The 19,335-nt window shown below is 40.3% G+C and overlaps 1 protein-coding gene across 1 annotated transcript in view; it reads right to left on the bottom strand.

The window, feature by feature from the left end:
• The window catches only part of Rab10 (RAB10, member RAS oncogene family), a 60,420-nt gene that overhangs the window by 16,361 nt on the left and 24,724 nt on the right, over window positions 1–19,335 (bottom strand). Inside the window, exon 2 of the mRNA XM_075955829.1 lies at window positions 1,996–2,056. Within this exon, the coding sequence (XP_075811944.1) occupies window positions 1,996–2,056 (61 nt within the window). The remainder of the gene's footprint in view (window positions 1–1,995; window positions 2,057–19,335) is intronic.

Below are 19,335 nucleotides of genomic sequence, written 5' to 3'. Positions count from 1 at the left end.
CTGTTTATCTCCTGCTAATTTCATATATTTAGTTATAAGGGCTTCTAATCATGTCCTATTAACATGATAGAAAAAGTGGACCAGTGCTGAGACAAGGTCCTTGCCTCTGGGTAAAAGATAAGGCTACCAGTAAGTACAAAGTTGTGGTGACCAAATGACATGCACAAGACTCTAGGATCCTCAGGATGATAGAGATGCTGGCCCGGAAAATGACTCTATGACTGACAGCCATCTATTTATTTATTTGTTTGTTTTTTGAGACAGGGTTTCTCTGTGTAGTCCTGGCTGTCCTGGAGCTTGATCTGTAGACCAGGCTGGCCTTGAAATCACAGAGATCTCCCTGCTTCTGCCTCCCACGGCAGTGCTGGGATTAAAGGCGTGTGTAACCATGCCTAGATGATTTATTTAACATTTATTTTCCTATTTTTTGAAGAGAGGCACATATATGTCAAGATATACATGTGGCGATCAAAAGGCAACTTCTGGGAAGCCAGATATTGCTTTCCACCATGAAGGTTCTGAGGGCCAAATTCAGGTTTTCAGGTTTGGTGGCAGCCACTTTTCTCTATGGAGCCATCCCACTGAGCCTATTTTTAAAAATTTTGTCTTTATTTTTCAGAAAGACAATACCTAATTATTGCCTTCCATTTCTGTTAGAATAACCCAAGTTAATTTTTTATTAAAGTTTTGTGTCCCATTTTAATTTGCATACTTCATACATTTATACTTTTAAATATAACTGTACTTTACCAAAATGAACTGGCTCCCTTGTTTGTTTTTAAAAATATAGTAGCATGCCGGGCGGTGGTGGCACACGCCTTTAATCCCAGCACTTGGGAGGCAGAGGCAGGCGGATCTCTGTGAGTTCGAGGCCAGCCTGGTATACTAGAGCTAGTTCCAGGACAGGAACCAAAAGCTACGGAGAAACCCTGTCTCAAAAATCCAAATAAATAAATAAATAAATAATATAGTAGCATGTAGCCAGGACTCTCCTAGAACCTGGTACATAGCCTTGAGTTCCTGATCATTCTGTCTTCACTTCTCCCAAATTGGGAGTACAGATACCATGCTGGGCTCAACCTGGTTTCTTCACCTACCCTTTCCTGAGTTCCACACCTGGATTCTCATTATGTTGCCCAGCCTCCATGAGTCATTAAGGCAATGAGCAATGTATTTTTTAATTTTATTTTCATTATTGTATATGTGTCTGTCTGTGCTCACATGTGTGTGCCTGTGTTTGTGTAGGTACCTGCAGAGGCCGAAGGTATCAAAATTCCCCAGAACTAGAGTGACAGGTGGTTTGTGAGCTCCCTGATGTAGGCGCTGGGTACCGAAGTTGGGTCCTCTGCAGAGTTCATGTTGTAACCACTGAACATGGTTACAACTTACTTCAAACCAAGAGAAAGGTGGGCTTGCCTCACTACCTCTGGGACAACCTACAGTAACTAACCCCTTTGCTTAGGGCTAGAGCTGCCTATTTACTGATGAAGTTATTTCTAGAACTTCTCACGTAGGTCCAAGTCTAATCCAGCATTCTAAGTTCAACCCAATAAGCAAAACTGATGATAAATATCTGAAAAATTATTTTCTTTACCAGACTAGTTAGTATGATTGGGTTTCTAAAATTACAAGCCAGTAGCAAAATTTTCCTTTATAAAAGAAGCACAGTGGAGAGGACGTTGTAAAAACTATTACTCCCAATAACACGCCGTAAAAAGTGTGCTACATTCTAAGAATCCAAGCAGCTCCTTCCCTCTTGGCCCCACCTGTGGGGTGGCTGAGCTGTGTGCTCTGGGTACTACTCGAAATTATACAGTCTAGGCACAAACAGTGCATGAACTGTGAGGTCAATGCAATGTTTTACTTCCTGAAAGTCACTGATTGCTTGTTTCAGGGGGCAGTCTAGAAGACGCTAAACAAATGGAAAATGGGAGTCTCACCACAAACCTTAAGCAACTGGCATCAACACACAAAGATAGAACACTTGTCACTTACCAAATCTGTAGCTTGATCTTCTTTCCTTGTAGTTCAACTGTTTTGATCTTAAAATCTATTCCTGTAACAAAGGGAAAGTAAATTGTAACTGCTGCTTTATACTGAGGGACAATAAAGTTTTCTGAAGTCAAAATGTTTATACTTTTGAAACCTGCTTGCTTGAACACATACACTAAGAGTAAGTGTGTCCACACATGAATATATGTGTCCACAACTTGATTTGAGTGATACAAACTCCACCCTGATAGGAACAGTAACTACACAGAAAGAACTTCTCCAAGAAGAAAAAAAAATTTAAATCCTTATTACTTTATTTGGAAATTTTAATGCTTATTTATTCTTTAAAAATTTGTTATTTTTACATGTAGACAGAAAAATCCCTACTCACCTGCATCACCATTTTTTTTTTTTTTTTTTTTTTTGGTTTTTTCGAGACAGGGTTTCTCTGTGGTTTTGGAGCCTGTCCTGGAACTAGCTCTTGTAGACCAGGCTGGTCTCGAACTCACAAAGATCCGCCTGCCTCTGCCTCCCAAGTGCTGGGATTAAAGGCGTGCGCCACCACCGCCCGGCCATTTTTTTATTTTTTGAGACAGAGTCTGACTATGTAGCCTTGACTGGCCTGGAACTCGCTATATAGATATTTAGACCAGGCTAGCCTCAATTCCTTCCAAGTGCTGGGATTTCACACTCTTACAGAACAAGATGAACATGTATCACAATAAAATGTTTACATGTATTGAAATCATACAATGTATGTGTTCTGATTCCATAAATTTTAAATTGGAAATCACTACAAAAAGTCATTTGGGAAAATTACAAAACATTCAGAATCATGAATCAAATTGGTTGAGATAAAAACATCACCCTACGGGCCGAAGAGAAGGTAGTTAAGAGCACTGGCTGCTCCCCCAGAGGACCCAGTTCAATTCCAAGCACCCATATGGGGGCTCACAACTGTCTATAACTCCAGTTCCAGGGGATCTGGTACTCTCTTCTGGCCTCCTCAGGTACTGCACAGATAAGGTGTATGTGGGGGAAAGGTAAGCAAAAAACTCGTATACATAAAAGTTTTTTTTTTTTTTGATTTTTCGAGACAGGGTTTCTCTGTAGCTTTTGGTTCCTGTCCTGGAACTAGCTCTTGTAGACCAGGCTGGCCTCGAACTCACAGAGATCCGCCTGCCTCTGCCTCCCGAGTGACCTTTTATTTATTATGTATACATATTCTGTCTACATGTATGCCTGCAGGCCAGAAGAGGGCACCAGACCTCATTACAGATGGTTGTGAGCCACCATGTGGTTGCTGGGAATTGAATTCAGGACCTTTAGAAGAGCAGGCAATGCTCTTAACCGCTGAGCCATCTCTCCAGCCCATAAAAATAAATTTTTAAAAATTAAAAATAAATCTCATCCTAAACTCCTTGAATTTTTTTCAGAACCACATTTAATCAACACCCACCATTAACTCTCTGAAACTTAAAACCAAAGAGATCTACTTTTGAAGGACTCATCAAGTATAGCATGAATAAAGTATGACTTATACCAAAACACATCACAGAAAACACTGGGGAAAGCTTATAAGTGCTTGCAGAGAAACAAAACAAGTCACATAAAGCCCAATTTCTAAACACCTCAAAAGCAACAGAGAACAGGAGGCTTGGTGAGTGAACTAGTTTCGTTTCCATTGCTGTACCAGATATCTGGCGAAAAACAAGAGTTACTTTAGCTCACAATTCCAGGTTACACAGACCAGAGCTTAAGTCCCAGTGGCAGGAGCTTAAAGCAGCTGTCACATCACACCCCCAGTCCAAAGTGCAGAGACATGGATGTACACACCCCACTTGCTCGCTTGTGCTTAGCTCTATTTCTCCAGTTTTACACCGTCCAGAATGGTATTCCCATGTCAATAAACTTAATGCCATGCTAACAGGACAGTCCACTGTGGACAGTCCCCACTGACACTCTCTTCCCAATTGATTCCAGGCCGTGTCAGCTGATAATTAAAGCTAACTATCACACTGTGCAAGCATAAGTTCCTGAGTTCAGATTCCATTACTCAAAAAGTCAAGAGTGGTAGGTAATCCCAGCACTAGGGGGCTAGGACACAGGTCAAAGACAGGAGGATCCAAAGGTTAGTAAAAGATGCTGCCGCAAAAACTTAGGCCTCTGGACTCCACATGTACACATATGAACACAGACGTACCAAGTATTTAACATGAGTCTCACCAATACTAAATGAAAGTTATTCTCAGACATGTAAGATAGCAAGTCAGTTCCCATGTGTTAACACAACAGGGCCTTAGAGAACGGCACTGTGAAAGTCTGAGAATGGAGAGCTCTCTAAACCTTTTTCAAGCTTCAATCACGTGACCCTTCTTTGAATTTCATGTTTCTGTGAGGATCTGGCACACGTGTGCACATTAATCTTTATACCCTTTCTCCTGTTTATCTTTGGGTTTCCTTCTACTCGATTACAAGCATTCTGAGGCAAAGTGTTCGTTTTTACTTGCATGCATCCTGCAGAGACAGCTACAAGGAGAGTTTTACCAAACCAAAGAAGAAAGAGATAGGAAATCACTATCAGTGATGAAAAGAACAGGTCAAATTGGCCTGGAGAACAAGAAGTAAATTATTTTCAAGATGGGAGCTTCACACTACCAACCCTGAGCTCAGGAGGCAGTTTAGCCTCAGCTACATATCAAGTTCAAGGTCAGTCTGAGCTACAGAAGACCTGGCCAAATAAATAAATAAATAAATGGAGGAAAGAGAGGAGGAGGGGTATCTACTGAGCCTAGGGGTGGGTTATGGAAAAGGAGTCAGCAAAACAACCTACAAAAAGCAATGTCTGTTGATTCTGATTGTATTAAAGGAAGAGTATCTGAAAATCTAGGTGACTGTAAAAAAGAAGGGACTATAAGTAAAGGTATCCAAGAAAGGAAATGTAAATACAGTGCACTACTTGGTTAAGCACTTGACCAAAACATTTGTTATTAGAGGTACCAGGAACAAATTATAGTGCTAAATTCTTATGTTCAACAATAAGAAGAGGTTCCTGAAAATTTTGTTTTTTAAGTTATAGAAATACAGTCTAGGGGGCTGGAGAGATGGCTTAGTGGATAAGAGCATGGATTGTTCTTCCTAGCACCCACATGGCAGCTCACAACTGTCTGTAACTCCAGTTCCAGGGAATACAATACCCTCACAGAGACATGAATACGGGCCAGTAGACATAAAATAAAACCCCAATGGACATAAAATAAAAATCAAATTAAAAATCAAACAAATTATTTAAAAAATACAGTCTAGTAACAGAAAGAGCCAAAAATGTCTGAAAAAGTTCAAAACAAGGGGGGCACAGGATAAGGATTTGTTGTTGTACCTACTACATCAACAGAATAAAAATTAGGTTAACCAAGGAGGCATATTTGCAAATACACCCTCTCTACTACATGCACAACAACAACTGGATCATCACTGTGTATAAACATAAATACAAAGATACTCAAGCGGGGTGGTGGCAGCACATGCTTTAAACAAAGGTGCTAATGTTTCTTAGCATTCACTCTGGTTTTCCTCCTAGTCACAATCGATTTCGTTTTGATATAGGGTCTGGCTATGTAAAGCTCATACTGGTCTCAAAATCTCTATACTCTCCCAAGTGCTAGGATTATAGACATGTGACACCATACAACTTTGACAACTTTGTAACTCTTAACTTTTTCCTAAGTAAATACTTTTGCTAAACCAGCATGTAGTTTTTATACTCTGATAGATGCCCAGAATATAGCAAACCGTGGAAAACTAACCAGAAAGACTTAAGATCAATGACCAGCCTGGTCTACAGAGCTAGTTCCAGGACAGGTTCCAAAGCCACAGAGAAACCCTGTCTCGGAAAAAAAAAAAAAATATTGGGGATCAAGACTAGAGAACTGTCTCAGCAGTTAAGAGCACTTGTTCTTGCAGAAGACGGGGGTTCGATTCCCAACAACTCACATGGCAGCTCATGACAGTCTGTCAGAGGACCCAATGTCCTCTTCTGATCTCTGTGAACACTAGGTACACATGTAATGACATACATGCATACAAAACACCCATGCATATAAAACAATAAATTATCCTTTTTTCAATTTAGGGACCAGAGCAAAAATAAATAACTAGCTCAGCTGTCTAGAGAAGACAGAAAAACACACCAATAATCCTCTAAGATTTTTTTTTTTCTTTTTGCTTTTTCGAGACAGGGTTTCTCTGTGGTTTTGGAGCCTGTCCTGGAACTAGCTCTGTAGACCAGGCTGGTCTCGAACTCAGAGATCTGCTGCCTCTGCCTCCCGAGTGCTGGGATTAAAGGCGTGCGCCACCACCGCCCGGCATCCTCTAAGATTCTGTCAAGAGGAATAATCAGATTCCACTGCAATCCTGCCAACTGCTGAAATAGACAAGTAAGAATTTAATCCCATGAACAATGCCCCCTACAGGTTATGCTTATGCAAAAACACACAGAACTATTTTATGTTGATTCCACTTAAAAGAGTATTTCATTTACTACAGTAAACGTTTATCAATATTCAGCTGCTCAAGAGAGAAAGAAACAAGACCAGAAAACATACCTGAGTTGTGTATAGTAGGGAGTCAGAGGCGCACTGCACGTTCAAGGCCAGCCAACCCTTCCGGACTTCAATGTTACACGAGCACCATCCAGTGGCAAGAAAATTAAGTGCACCCTCCAGCCACTGCACTGTGCAATAATCTGCATAGACATCGGTGCAGTAAGTTCCAGAGTACTTAAATTTATCAGTTTACAGACTAATTGTCAACATTTGTGGTTTTTATCAAGTAAAATCAAGTGTCTCTGAGAGGGATTAAATACAGTTACCTTTGAATGTTTCCTGGTCTAGAATTTAAGAAATCAGTTTCTAGCCTCGGTTCTTTCAGGAATAGCACACTAACAGTACTTCAAAAAGGCCATTCCTTTTTTTAAACCTGTATGTGCATGCAAACAAGTGTCTTGACAGTGTACCAACAGGTAAGGATCCTTTCATACAGTAATAATAGCTCAGTCAACATTTCACAGTGCACTTAGAACTCCCTTTGCCTGGATTACCACTTAAATGCTCTAAACAACCCTACTCAACCTTATTATTACTAAAAGATAAATAGGGAAAGAGTTGAGAGGCATAATTCAGTTTTAGAGTACATTAGCAATATGTACAACCCTTGTTTCAATTCTATCCTTTTAAAGAAGCAGGGGGAAATGCCAGCTAGTAGAGACACATGATACCTTTAATCCAGCATTTAAGAGGCAGGGGCCAGCCTGGTCTACAGAGCTAGTTCTAGGGCAGCCAAGGCCACACAAAGGAACCCTGTCTACAAACAAACAAAAAAATGGAAGGGGAAGCTTATTCACACTGCTCAAGCTTGATTCTTCTTACTGCTATCCTTGTCCAGACTCCCAGCTTGTCTTTGTTGACAGAACACACCAGTGACTTGGAACTTCCAGGCCTTCAGACTCAAACCAGGGCCGCACCATTAATTGATCCCTTTTACTTTAAAGTGCCCAGTTTTCTGAACCAAGTAGCTACTGACTTCCCAACTGTGATATTATGCAGTCTCCAATATAAACTAACCTAAAAGCCCATTTTATAATTATATACACATAAGAAATGGTGCTGTTCTGAATCCTACAACTGTTTTCTTATACTTTGTTATTCATTTGTACTACAATTAGGATGATTTCCTGAGTTTATATTTTTTTGATTAAAAAAATCAATAAATGTTCTTATCTCAGTCCCTCAACACATCATTCCAACTCCAACCTACCTCACTCCACCACACTTTATTAAACTTTGTTTTTGAGGCAGGGTCTTGTTACCTAGCCCAGTCTGGTGTTGAAATTCTACTACCCCAGTGCTGGGACTATAGGTGTCTACCATCACATGTGGCTTTTATCATGCCTTTTATATTTAAATATATCAGCGTTTTGCCTGCATGTACGGATGAACACCATGTTAACTCCTGGTACCCATCAAGGTTAGAAGAGAGTAAAGGATCCCCTGGAACTGGGATTAAGATGGTTATAAGCAACCATGTCGATACTAGAAATAGAACTGGGGTCCTCTGCAAGTGCAACAAATGATCAAAAACACAGAACAACCTCTCAGCCCTATACCATTCCCTTTTAACTCTAGTTTTCAATAATTTGGGTAGGATGTGCCTTAGTGCTGTTTCCTTTGTATTCGTCCCACCAAGGCTCATTAGAGTCAGCAGGCTTATAGCTTTTATTGTATTTGAAAATTCTTCAGCTGTTATTTATCAACGAATAATTTCCTACAAACTACCTTTTTCCTGGATTCCAATGACATGTGTATTAGGCCAGGTGACAGTGTCTCAGACATCACTGCCTGGTTTTTGTTTTTTGTTGATCTGTGCTTCAGTGTAAATAGTTTCTATTAACTTTTCTTTCTTTTTCTTCTAGAATGTATAATAGCCAGAGATCCCGACAGAACTTTTCATTTCAGATCCTGAATCTTTCAGTTCTCTGGGTTAGTTTCACTGGGTCTTTTTTCTTATGCCTTTCAACGATGGCCTGATCAGGCTTTAAGGACTTCACTACAGCTGTCTTCTCAATCTGTCCTCTTTTTCATTTCTGGATCTGTCAACTAACTTTTCTCCAGTTAAAGGTTATATTTTCTTATTTATCTATCTTTTTTTTTTTTTATTTTCGAGACAGGGTTTCTCCGTAGCTTTTTGGAACCTGTCCTAGAACTAGCTCTTGTAGACCAGGCTGGCCTCGAACTCACAGAGATCCACCTGCCTCTGACTCCCGAGTGCTGGGATTAAAGGTGTGTGCTACCACCACCCGGCTTCTTTATCTTTTAATATGGGATTGGAAACTTATTTTTATATACTTTGCTGACCTTTAATTTTAGAAAAGATCTCAGTGCAGGCTGGCCTTGAACTTACTGTGTAAAGAAGTCCTAGTGAGCCTTAACACTCAAGGCCTCAAATTATCAAGAGTTCAGCTTGGCCTTGAACTCTCTAACAAAGCTAGGGCTGGCTTGGAATCCCCCCCCCCCCTTTGTTTGTTTTTCGAGACAGGGTTTCTCTGTGTAACAGTCCTAGCTGTCCTGGAACTAGCTCTGTAGACCAGGGAGAACCACCTGCCTCTGCCTCCCAGGTGCTTGGATTAAAGGCATGAGCCACTATTGCCTAGCCTGGCTTGGAATTCTTGATCTTTCTGTGCCTCTCAAATACTGGAGTATTTGCACCACCACACCTGGTTATAATGGTATATAAACTGTTTGCAGTGTTGGGTTTTTTTTTTTTTTGTTGTTTGTTTGTTTGCCCCATGGCAGATAATTGAGAATTGGCTTATCTTTTTTTTGCTAACTTGGTGACTCTGAGAATAGAAGCCAGTGTCTCCTGCATGGCATGCAAGAACTTTAGCACTAAACTGCACCTCAATCCTAGCTTAGTATTTTGAAGCCCCCCCCCCGCCCGCGCTTTTTTTTCTTCTCTACCCTTTCCACTTCATCTTCAGGGCAGGGCTAAAATGGTCTTTTCTTGGGTTACTTTATCCTTAATGATGAGGATCTCCTTAGCACATTACAAACTAGACTGCTTCCCAGCCTGTGGGTGCCAATAACGTTTACCAAGTTCTTCATAGCTGTTACCTGCCCAGCCCCTGAGTCTCACCCAAAGTCAGCCAAAGACAAAAAAAGGGGGCTTTTCTGAAGATTTCTAAATCTCACTCTTTATTCTACAAATTCCTGCCTTCCATCCAGCCTGCACTTTGTTTTTTATTCCCTTGGCCTGAGAGGACTGCCTTTCTCTGCTTCAACTGTGCACTGGAATCCAGTTTCACACAGAAACCTGAGGAGATAATAGGGCTCATTTTTTTTTCCTTTTCATAGGGAGCAGTTGTTTCAGTTTCCTAGTTATTTATGGCTAGAACACTGGCTGTGTACTAGTTACTTTGTAGTGATCAGAACTGGAAGTCCTCAAACCTTTCTGCTTTTAAAAGTTAAGCAGTTGGGGTGGTGAGATGGCTCAGTAATTAAGGAGCCGAGGTTGAACTACACAAATGCACCCAAACGGCAGTTCACAACTGTCTAACTCCAGCCCTAGGAGATTCAACACCCCCTCTTTTGGTTTTTGCAGGCAGTACATGCACATGGTACACAGACATACATACATGCAGGCAAAACACTCATGCACATAAAATAAAGTTAAGCAGTGTTTTACCCTTTTGGGGAACATTTTCTCATTGAGAACCCGAAGAATGTCATGTATCCTTTGCCCACACACCCTTTACCTAAAAATCTCCTAGATTTAGGATCTCCACTCCAGATCCCTGCACCTAACACTCCAGCATCTGTTGTTCTTTCAAGGTTTTAAAGACCTTATTTACTGAAACTTGTTCAGGCTGAGATAAAAGCACTTAAACCAAGCAATGCTTTCTTTTTAATGAAAGAAAACATCCTATCACCATTAACATTAAGAACAGAGTACAGCTGGGTGATGGCACACACCATTCATACCAGCCCTTGGGGAGGTAGAGGCAGGCAAATCTCTGTGAGTTTGAGGCCAGCCTGATCTACAGAGCTAGTTCTAGGACAGGGAATACTACACAGAGAACCTCTGCCCTAAAAAACAAACTAACAAACTAACTAACTGGAATACAAAGTTAAAAAGCAAACAAGATGTTTTCTTCTACAAGTGGTAATATTTTTCACATGTATTGACTACTTTGAGACAGGTTCTCCTAATAAAGCTCAGGCAGGCCTCAAACACACTATACACTGACATTTTCATACGTTAACCACAGAAATAATGCTGGAGTAATCTGGATCTTATACCTGAAATTTTTTCCTGCTTATTGAGCTTCCTTTCTTCATACCATTTTTTATTTTATTATTGCTGTTTTTGAAACAGGGTCTCCCTATGTAGCCCTGGCTGTCCTGGAAGTCGCTATATAGACCAGGCTACCCTCAAACTCAGAGATCCTCCTGCTGGAATTAAAGGCATGTGCCACCATACTCAGCCCTATTTGGAGCTAGGGAGGTGGCTTAGCTAATAAAGTCTTTGCCAAGCAAGTATGAGGACCTGAGTGTGCTTTTTGTTTTGTCTTTGAGACAGAGTCTCTCTACTAGAGCCTTGGCCGCCCTGATGGGATTAAAGGTGTATGCCAACATGCTCAGACAGATGTTTTGTTGTTTTTTTTCCAGCATCATTATTCCTTATGTGACTATTCATATTTTGTCAGTAGTTCTTACATGGTAGAAACTGAATTATGAATAGAAGGGACCAATGATTATCTTGGCTATCTACTTTTTCTTAAAAGCATATATAATACACCCATAAATAAAACCAGCCTAAGCCTTGTCATTAATTCTCCACCAAGTTCAATACTTCTGAAAGCACATTTCTCATCTTTTCCAGATTCTGAATTGTATAATCATTTGTTTCCAATCTCAACTACACAATTTCACTAGAAATGAGCATTTTAAAATTTTCTGAGTCACCTCTAATTTCTTTCAAACCCCCCACTCAAAATCTAAAGTCTTAAAAAAAAACCCTCTTTAGAACAGTCTTATCTTTACTGCCAATACCAGCACCCCATGCTCTGACTGCTAAAAGCCTCCAAAGCAGTCTCCTGATAGCCTCTTCTGCTTCATGCTATATCCCATCATTCTGTTCTTCTACTGCTGTCTACTGTTCCTTTTCATTATGTCATTTTTGCTCTTAAACTACCAGAAAGTCCAAATTCCACTGCCACTTTTTAGAGTTCTCTCTTAAAATATAATAATGCCAGTGAGATGACTCAAGAGAAAGTGGTGCTTGACACTCAGGCCTAGAAACCTGAGTTTGATTCCCTGAACCTCTCTCTACCTTACTCTTGCTCACTGTCATACAAGTGCCACCACACACCATTTGAGCATAAATAATAATAAACTAAAACTTTTTTGGCTAATAAACTGAATTTTTTATAATTTATTTTATTTGCATTGGTAGAGAGTGTGGGATCCCCTGGAACTGGATACAGACAGTTTTGAGTTGCCGTGTGGAAGCTAGGAATTGAACCCAGGTTCTCTTAACCATTGAGTCATCTCTCCAGCCCCAATAAACTGAAATTTTAAAGTGCAATATTACCTCTCTTAGAATCAACTCCCCTACTGTAATCTCATTTCATTCGTATTGACCCACTGCTTGAAAAGCTCTCTCCAACTCTATTAAATTAAACTTTGAATTCTGACCATAATCTACTACCATTTTTTAGCTTCCTTCATAAAACTCTAGTGCTCTAATCTATCCTTCTGCACTTTCCTCCTTCCTGCTTTTGCATCCGTGCCAGGAGCAACCAGGCTGCATGGAGCTGTGTGTCAGTGGCTCCAGCTCCTTACTCACCACTGTTTGCTCTTCCTCTTAAACAGAAGTACTCTTAGCAGCAGCAACAGGAGTCTCTGGAGGTGTGTGCTGACTTCATCAAGGGTAAAGGCAAAGGAGAAGAAAGCCAAAGGACAGTCCCCATACTATTTGCAATCATTACAGCAAAAACACCCGTGGTTAAAGGGTCTAGACATGGGTCAGATGAGAATCCTCAACTGACAAGTTGACTTGAACAGTTAAGATTACTTCCATCTGTACTGAGTCAGGAGTAGAGTTTGAAGTCACCAATGAAGAAGTCTAGACAGCTATTTTAATAAGCTGATTTAATTAGTTTTCGGAAAAAAATGTTTCTTTGTGTTGTTTTTAACTGTGTATAGGTATGTGTATCTACATGTGGATATGTGCATGTGAGTGCAGATGCAGGAGGAAGCCGGAGGCATCCGATCTCCTGGAGTTAGTGTTACAGATAGATGTGAACTGTCCACGGCTTCTGGGAAGAGAACTTAGGTTCTCTAAAAGAGCAACAAGTGTTCTTAACCACTAAGCCATTGCTTCAGCCCCCTTAATCAATTGCTTAAAACAATAAAAAGCTGTGGAGTTGGGTAAATGGATCAGAGCACTTGCTGTACCAGTGAGGACATGGATCTGGATTCCCAACATCCACATAAAAGCTGGCTGTAGCTGCATGTACCTCTAAACCCCTCACTGAGGCAGAAGGGACAAGGGGAGCCCCAGAGCTTACTACCCAGCCAGTTTTGTAGAAAAATGCCAAGCTCAGGTTTCAGTGAGAGACTCTGTTTCAAGGGAGAATAAGGCAGAGAAAGAATAATAGTGGGTGGGATATCTGACATCTTCCTCTGGCCTCCATGTGTATGCACATGAGCATGGGTGTCTGCAAACACCCAAATTAAAAAAAAAAAAAGACAACCCTGTAAAACCCACTTTACCTGTTAACTATATGAAGCTTTTAGTATTCTATCCTGATTCTCTGAAAGCCCGATTCTGGATAGGATCTGCTAATTAAACATCCTAGAAGGAAATGAAAGAAGAAAAAGCAAGCCATCTTATTTTGGTAGTAGCTACAACAAACCCAGTGGCTCTGCCTCTACTCAGAGGCCACAGTAGTGGGCAATCCAGCACAGGGAATTAGGTCAATCATCAGTACAGCAATCATAGCAATGAGTACAAAAACAAGGTCTCTGTTTTAAGATGAAGCCTTGTCCAGGTTGGTCTTGAACTCACAAGCTCAAGTGATCCTTGCGCTTACTTTAGTCTACAAGTATGTGCCTCTATGCCTAGCTGAACAGAAAGGACACCTCCAACAGCTCATGAGGTTAAGTACATGCTCAAGAGCTGCAGCCCTCAGAAGGTGGTGGTTCCTTCTTTGTCTAAGAACCCCTTCTCCCATTTGTTCTTCCAACCATCACTCCTGAAACAAATTCTACTATTAGTTCCTCTTTTCTTCTCAGTGTTTTGAGTCAGGGTCTCGTGACAGTCTGGGTAGTCTGGAACCTAGTGTTATAGCAAACTTGCAACTGTCATCCTACTTCTGGCCCCAGAGTGCTGTGATAGTAGGCCTGGGGTTCCATGCCCAATCTTCCTCTTTCCCTTTAAAACAAATAACTATACTCTGAATTAAACCTAGAGTGGTGTCTGCTTTCTGATGGGACAGCACAGACTTGTCTCTGAGGTACATTTTATGATCTCAACATGTACACAGAAGAGAGACATATAAACTGTTTCTTGTTGACTGAGGTGTCAACAGTTTCTCATATTTTTTGTTCTGTCCTTTACAACCCCAAATTACTGAGGACCCAATTAAGCTTTTGCCATATGGTTTATGCCAATCTGTATTTACCATACTAGAAACTAAAACTAAGAAAATTTTAAGCACATGACTAGTGTGTTTGAAAATAATAAACATACTGCGTGTTAACATAAATAACATTTCTACTAAAAAATATCATTATCCAAAATAAAACTAAAGCCAGTGAGAAAAGTGGCATGATGTTAAGGTTCTGTAGCTCTGCTGTTCCCTTGACAGCAGTGAGTCTGAGGTCCTGCACTCAGTCTGCTACGGATTGCTTGGCTGAAGCATGAAGTATATAAAGCCAAGAGAAAATCTAGTTGCATAAAGATACGTATCTGGAAAGGGGGGAGCTTTGTATTTAGAACAGTCTATCTTCTAGGCTTCTAATTCAAGTGGTACAGCCCCAGTCCCCTGAGTACTGAACAACCACGCCCAGTGGACATTTCTTTCTTTTTCTTTTTTCTTTCTTTTTGGTTTTTCAAAACAAGGTTTCTCTGTATAACCACCACCCAGCTCAGTGGTCATTTTTTAAAGACAGTTGCAATCTAGAATCTGAAGCTCTATCGCTGAACTTTTCATACATTACTACATTAAAATACACTAGTCACTCACATTTACAATGGGTCTTCTTGCCGAGTATGATTTTTTTAACATTATGTGCTGGCCATTTGGAATTACAAGTTTATTGAGTTACAAGTTCCTTAAAATGCTGACACATTTCATTACAACATGGGGAAAAGGCCATGTTTATTATCACTGTGCAACTTACCAGACTGTAATTGTTTTGTTTTAGACAGTGTCTCACTCTGTAGTCTAAGTTGGCCTTTAACTTCTAGTGGTCCTCCTGCCCCCACTTTACCGTGTGTGAGCCACCATGCATGGAAGGAGAAAATTCAACTATTGGGAAAATGTGCCACAGAGGATCCCACAAGGTTTCCAAAACTGTAAAGCATGAATTTTATCAGCAGCAAATACTGTCACTTGGTTCATTTGAGAAACCTATGAGCCAAGTCCTCAGGCCTAAACAACCATTGTTATTACACGCACACACACACACACAAAAAGGTTAATTCCAACTATCTCAAAGGTGCTTTTCTTTAGAAGAAGTTCACTGTCTCACAATGAGGCGGCTGTTTCATAATGACTCCCAATGTACTCACACAAAAACAGACACACAAAGGTCAGGGCTAACCACAAACTCATTTTTTTCTGAGGTTTGTTTTGAGGGACAGCACATTTTGCTACTTAGCACTGGCTGACCTGGTACTTGCTATGTAAGACAGGGTGGTTGCTGGATGGCCTTGGACTCACTCACAGTGGTCTTCCTGCCTCGGCCTCTAAAGTGCGGGACTAACAGGAAAGTGCCACCAAGTTCAACTCACAGACATTCTTTGGGGTGCAGAGCAGTACAGATAAGGAAATTTAGGCAGAGCCAAACTAAACCTAAATGTCTAGTCCCAAAGCTTCCTATAACCACACTAAAGGCCTGGCTTCACTACACTTGTCACATGATCAGCATATGCCACTAAGCCACCTCGCACACCTGTACAATAACAATGGCTGCCTCTTGCTTTCTTTACTACTATGTAAAAGAAGCACAAGGAGGAAAGAAAAAGCAATCCAGAAATTTCTAAATATTCCTAAACAAACAAAACCAAATCCAAGAAGAAATAATCCTAGAGGCTCAACCTAATACAAACTTTATTACATGATTATAAAAGTTTACAAGCCTGTTTAAAGAAGTCAAACCTAACTAAAATTAGATTTCTTCTTTTTCTAGTACTTGATCCTTGTCCCACCACTCTCTACTGTGCTCAAAAACCTATCATCCTGTAGCAAGCTTCTACACATTGTTAAAAATCCAGGAGACTATGAAGACTGGACCCTATGATAAAGCCAAGGATGCATAATTTGAAGTCCAAAGAGTTCCAAAATAAAAACATATCGCTGCTAAGTATAGCTCAACGCAATAGACAATGTAAAGATAGAAATCTAAGACTGACATACAGCATTCCCAAACCAAGACTATTATAAAAATACCTGATCATGCTAAGTGTGGTGGCTCATGCCTGTAATTTGTAATTCCAGCACTCTCTCAGGAAGCTAAAACCTAAGCCACACAGAAGTTCCAGGATAAAGAGAGCTTGTCTCAAAACCCCAAAATAAAGTCAGGCATGGTGGTATTCACCTATGATCCCAGGACTTGAGAGATAGAAGTAGAAGGATGAGCTACACTGTTGAATGAATGAGTTCAGCCTGGGCTACATGAGACTGTCTCAACAACTGAAAAACAGAAACTGTTGATGTCAGACTGGAAAGTGACCCCAGAGCTGTACACCTGCTAGACATGTGCTCCATCAGCTCTATCTCCAGCCTGTTTTATTACTTTCCTTTTGAGACAGATTCCCCCTAAGATGCTCAGACAGGCACTGAACTGATATATAGCCCAGACAGACCTTGGACTTGAGACCATCCAGTCTCAACTTTCCAAGTATCCAACTTGGCTGATAGTTGAGATTTTTTTTTAATGTCTTGCTATTATTCTCTAGCTTAAATTATTATTACTTTTTAGTTCGGTAGGGGCTGGAGACGTCTCAGAGGTTAAAAGAACATTCATACTGTTCTTACAGAGAACTGAATATGAATTCAAATTCAGTTCCCAACACTACATCAGGCAGTTACATTAAGCTGTTTACAACCTTCTCTAAATCCAGCCCCAAAGGATCCAACGCTTCTGGCCTCCACAAACACCTGCACATATTCATACATAGGTACACATGTACCCCCCCCCCCACACACACACAGTTAAAAATAAAATTAGGGCTAGAGACATGGCTCAACCATGTGGCGCATGTGTACTATTCTTGCAGAGGATCTGTTCAGTTCAGATCCCTGCACTCAGGCCAGGTGGCTCAGAACTGCTTATAAATCCAGCTCCAGGGCTCTACAGACATGTGTCCACACACACATACATATAATTAAAACTAATAAATCCTATATATTTCTTAAAAAGCTTGAACTAAAAAGGAAGAAACCAGACTAGTATGGTGGTACACACCTTTAATCCCAGCACTTGGAAGGAAGAGGCAGGTGGATTTCTCTGAGTTTGAGGCCAATATGGTCTACCATAGGAAGTTCCAGGTCATTCAGGGATACATATATATCTCCAGATCTATGTATGCAGCTCACACCATCTGTAACTCTAGCTCGAGGGATTCTAATACCCTCTTCTTGTTCCTGTGAGCATCAGGCATTTCATGGAACACAAATATACATGCAGGCAAAAAAAAATTCATACACATAAAATAATAATAATAAAATACTAAAAGAGAAAGATTTGAAAACAGCTACAAAGTCAAAGAAGCAATTTAATAGATGCAGCTAGCTAGAGGCATTCTACTGTCAAAGAGCCCAGTACCCTCCGACGGTTAAACTGCAGAAATCATGTTATTTGCAATCTTAACACCTAGGCACATAGAATGCATGTTCCAGGCCTGTTGGATTATTTAGCAAGGTTCTTTCTTGAAAAACCGGAGGTGGAGGCAGAAGCACAATAAATGAAACATACATGAAATAACAGAAGAGGTATGGGGTATTATTAAGTTTTCTTAGTTGGTTTTAATTAAGCCTCGCCCACACAGTCTGAGAAAATGACTCAGCAAGACTCAGCCCATATGTGAACTAGAGTTAAGCGATTAACACAATTAAGTTAAACACATGTTTCTTAAATTTACAGATAAAGAAGCTCAGAACTTAAAAGACTTGATCAAGTTTAAGAGCAAATTAACTACATACAGAATCTGACCTCAGGTTCAATATTTTGCTAAATGTATTTAGCACTTAAAGGCCATTAAAAAAACATAATTGCCGCAGTCCCTGATTGGTCATTTTCACATATACAGCAATCCGTGTACCTTAAAGGTTAAGTAATTCAGTGTATCTCTAGAAGTTTAAAGATGTCTTTGCTTTGGCTAAGTCTCTAACCAGAAAATTTCAATTCCAACCTATTCTGCACCTCATCTCACAGTCATTTTCTTTTGTAAATTGAACCAAACCCTTTCACATCCCTGCTCAAAACTTTGACAGAATTCAAATTCTTGCCATAATTACCAGGCTCTACACCATCTAGCCCACACCAGCTTCTCAGCATCTGACTCTGATTACTTCATCCCAGTCCAGCTTGCAGCAAACAAGGAATGGTCTTCACCTGACCTTTACATAATTATTTCACTATTTCCTCTACCTAAAATGTCCTCTCTCCTCTGTATTTTCCCTTAATTACTTAAAAATGAAAGACTGAAAATATAATTTGTTTTAGAGATGATGAAAATACAAATGGTTTAAAAGGATTATTTGGTTTTTAAATTGTAAAAACCAAACAAAACTTGTGAGGGCCGGGCGGTGGTGGCGCACGCCTTTAATCCCAGCTCTCGGGAGGCAGAGGCAGGCGGATCTCTGTGAGTTCGAGGCCAGCCTGGTCTACAAGAGCTAGTTCCAGGACAGGCTCCAAAGCCACAGAGAAACCCTGTCTCGAAAAACCAAAAAAAAAAAAAAAAAAAAGATTGCTCAGCAGGTAGACACTTGCTAACAAGCCTGACAATTGAGTGAAGGAGAGCTAACTCCAGAGAGTTGTGCTCTGAATTTCATACTCACCCACACACATACATACATACTAATTAATTAACTAAAAAAGTTAATTAGGTCAGCAAGATGGCTGAGGGTAAAGGCACTTGCCACCTACAAGCCCAAGGACCAGAGTTCAATCTGTAGAATCCACATGGTTCAAAGAGAACCTACTCCCACAAGCTATCCTTTGACCCCATATCATTCCATGACACACACACAAACACATACAAAATAAATAAATTTAGTTTTAAATTTTAATTTCAAAACTGGAATAAAAATGCATATAAAGGGCTATGCTGTTCCCCAAATGAAAGATCTGCTTTAAATAAGAGTGCAGAAATAGACATATATGGTATATACACTGTAAAATGTGTTACTTGTTGTACAATCCTAGAAGCAGTTACTCTTCTTTGCACTCAATAATTTTGTTCCCAATACTTAAACACACTAAGTCAAGTTTACCACTTTATTAACCCAAATTCTCACCTTTCTAACTCCAATGGCATCTTATGCTAATTTTCCTC

The sequence above is a fragment of the Microtus pennsylvanicus genome, chromosome 21 (assembly GCF_037038515.1).
Source record: "Microtus pennsylvanicus isolate mMicPen1 chromosome 21, mMicPen1.hap1, whole genome shotgun sequence".
NCBI lineage: Eukaryota > Metazoa > Chordata > Mammalia > Rodentia > Cricetidae > Microtus > Microtus pennsylvanicus.
Note: the sequence above shows the minus strand (reverse complement) of the source record. Positions and strands in the feature narration are given on the sequence as shown.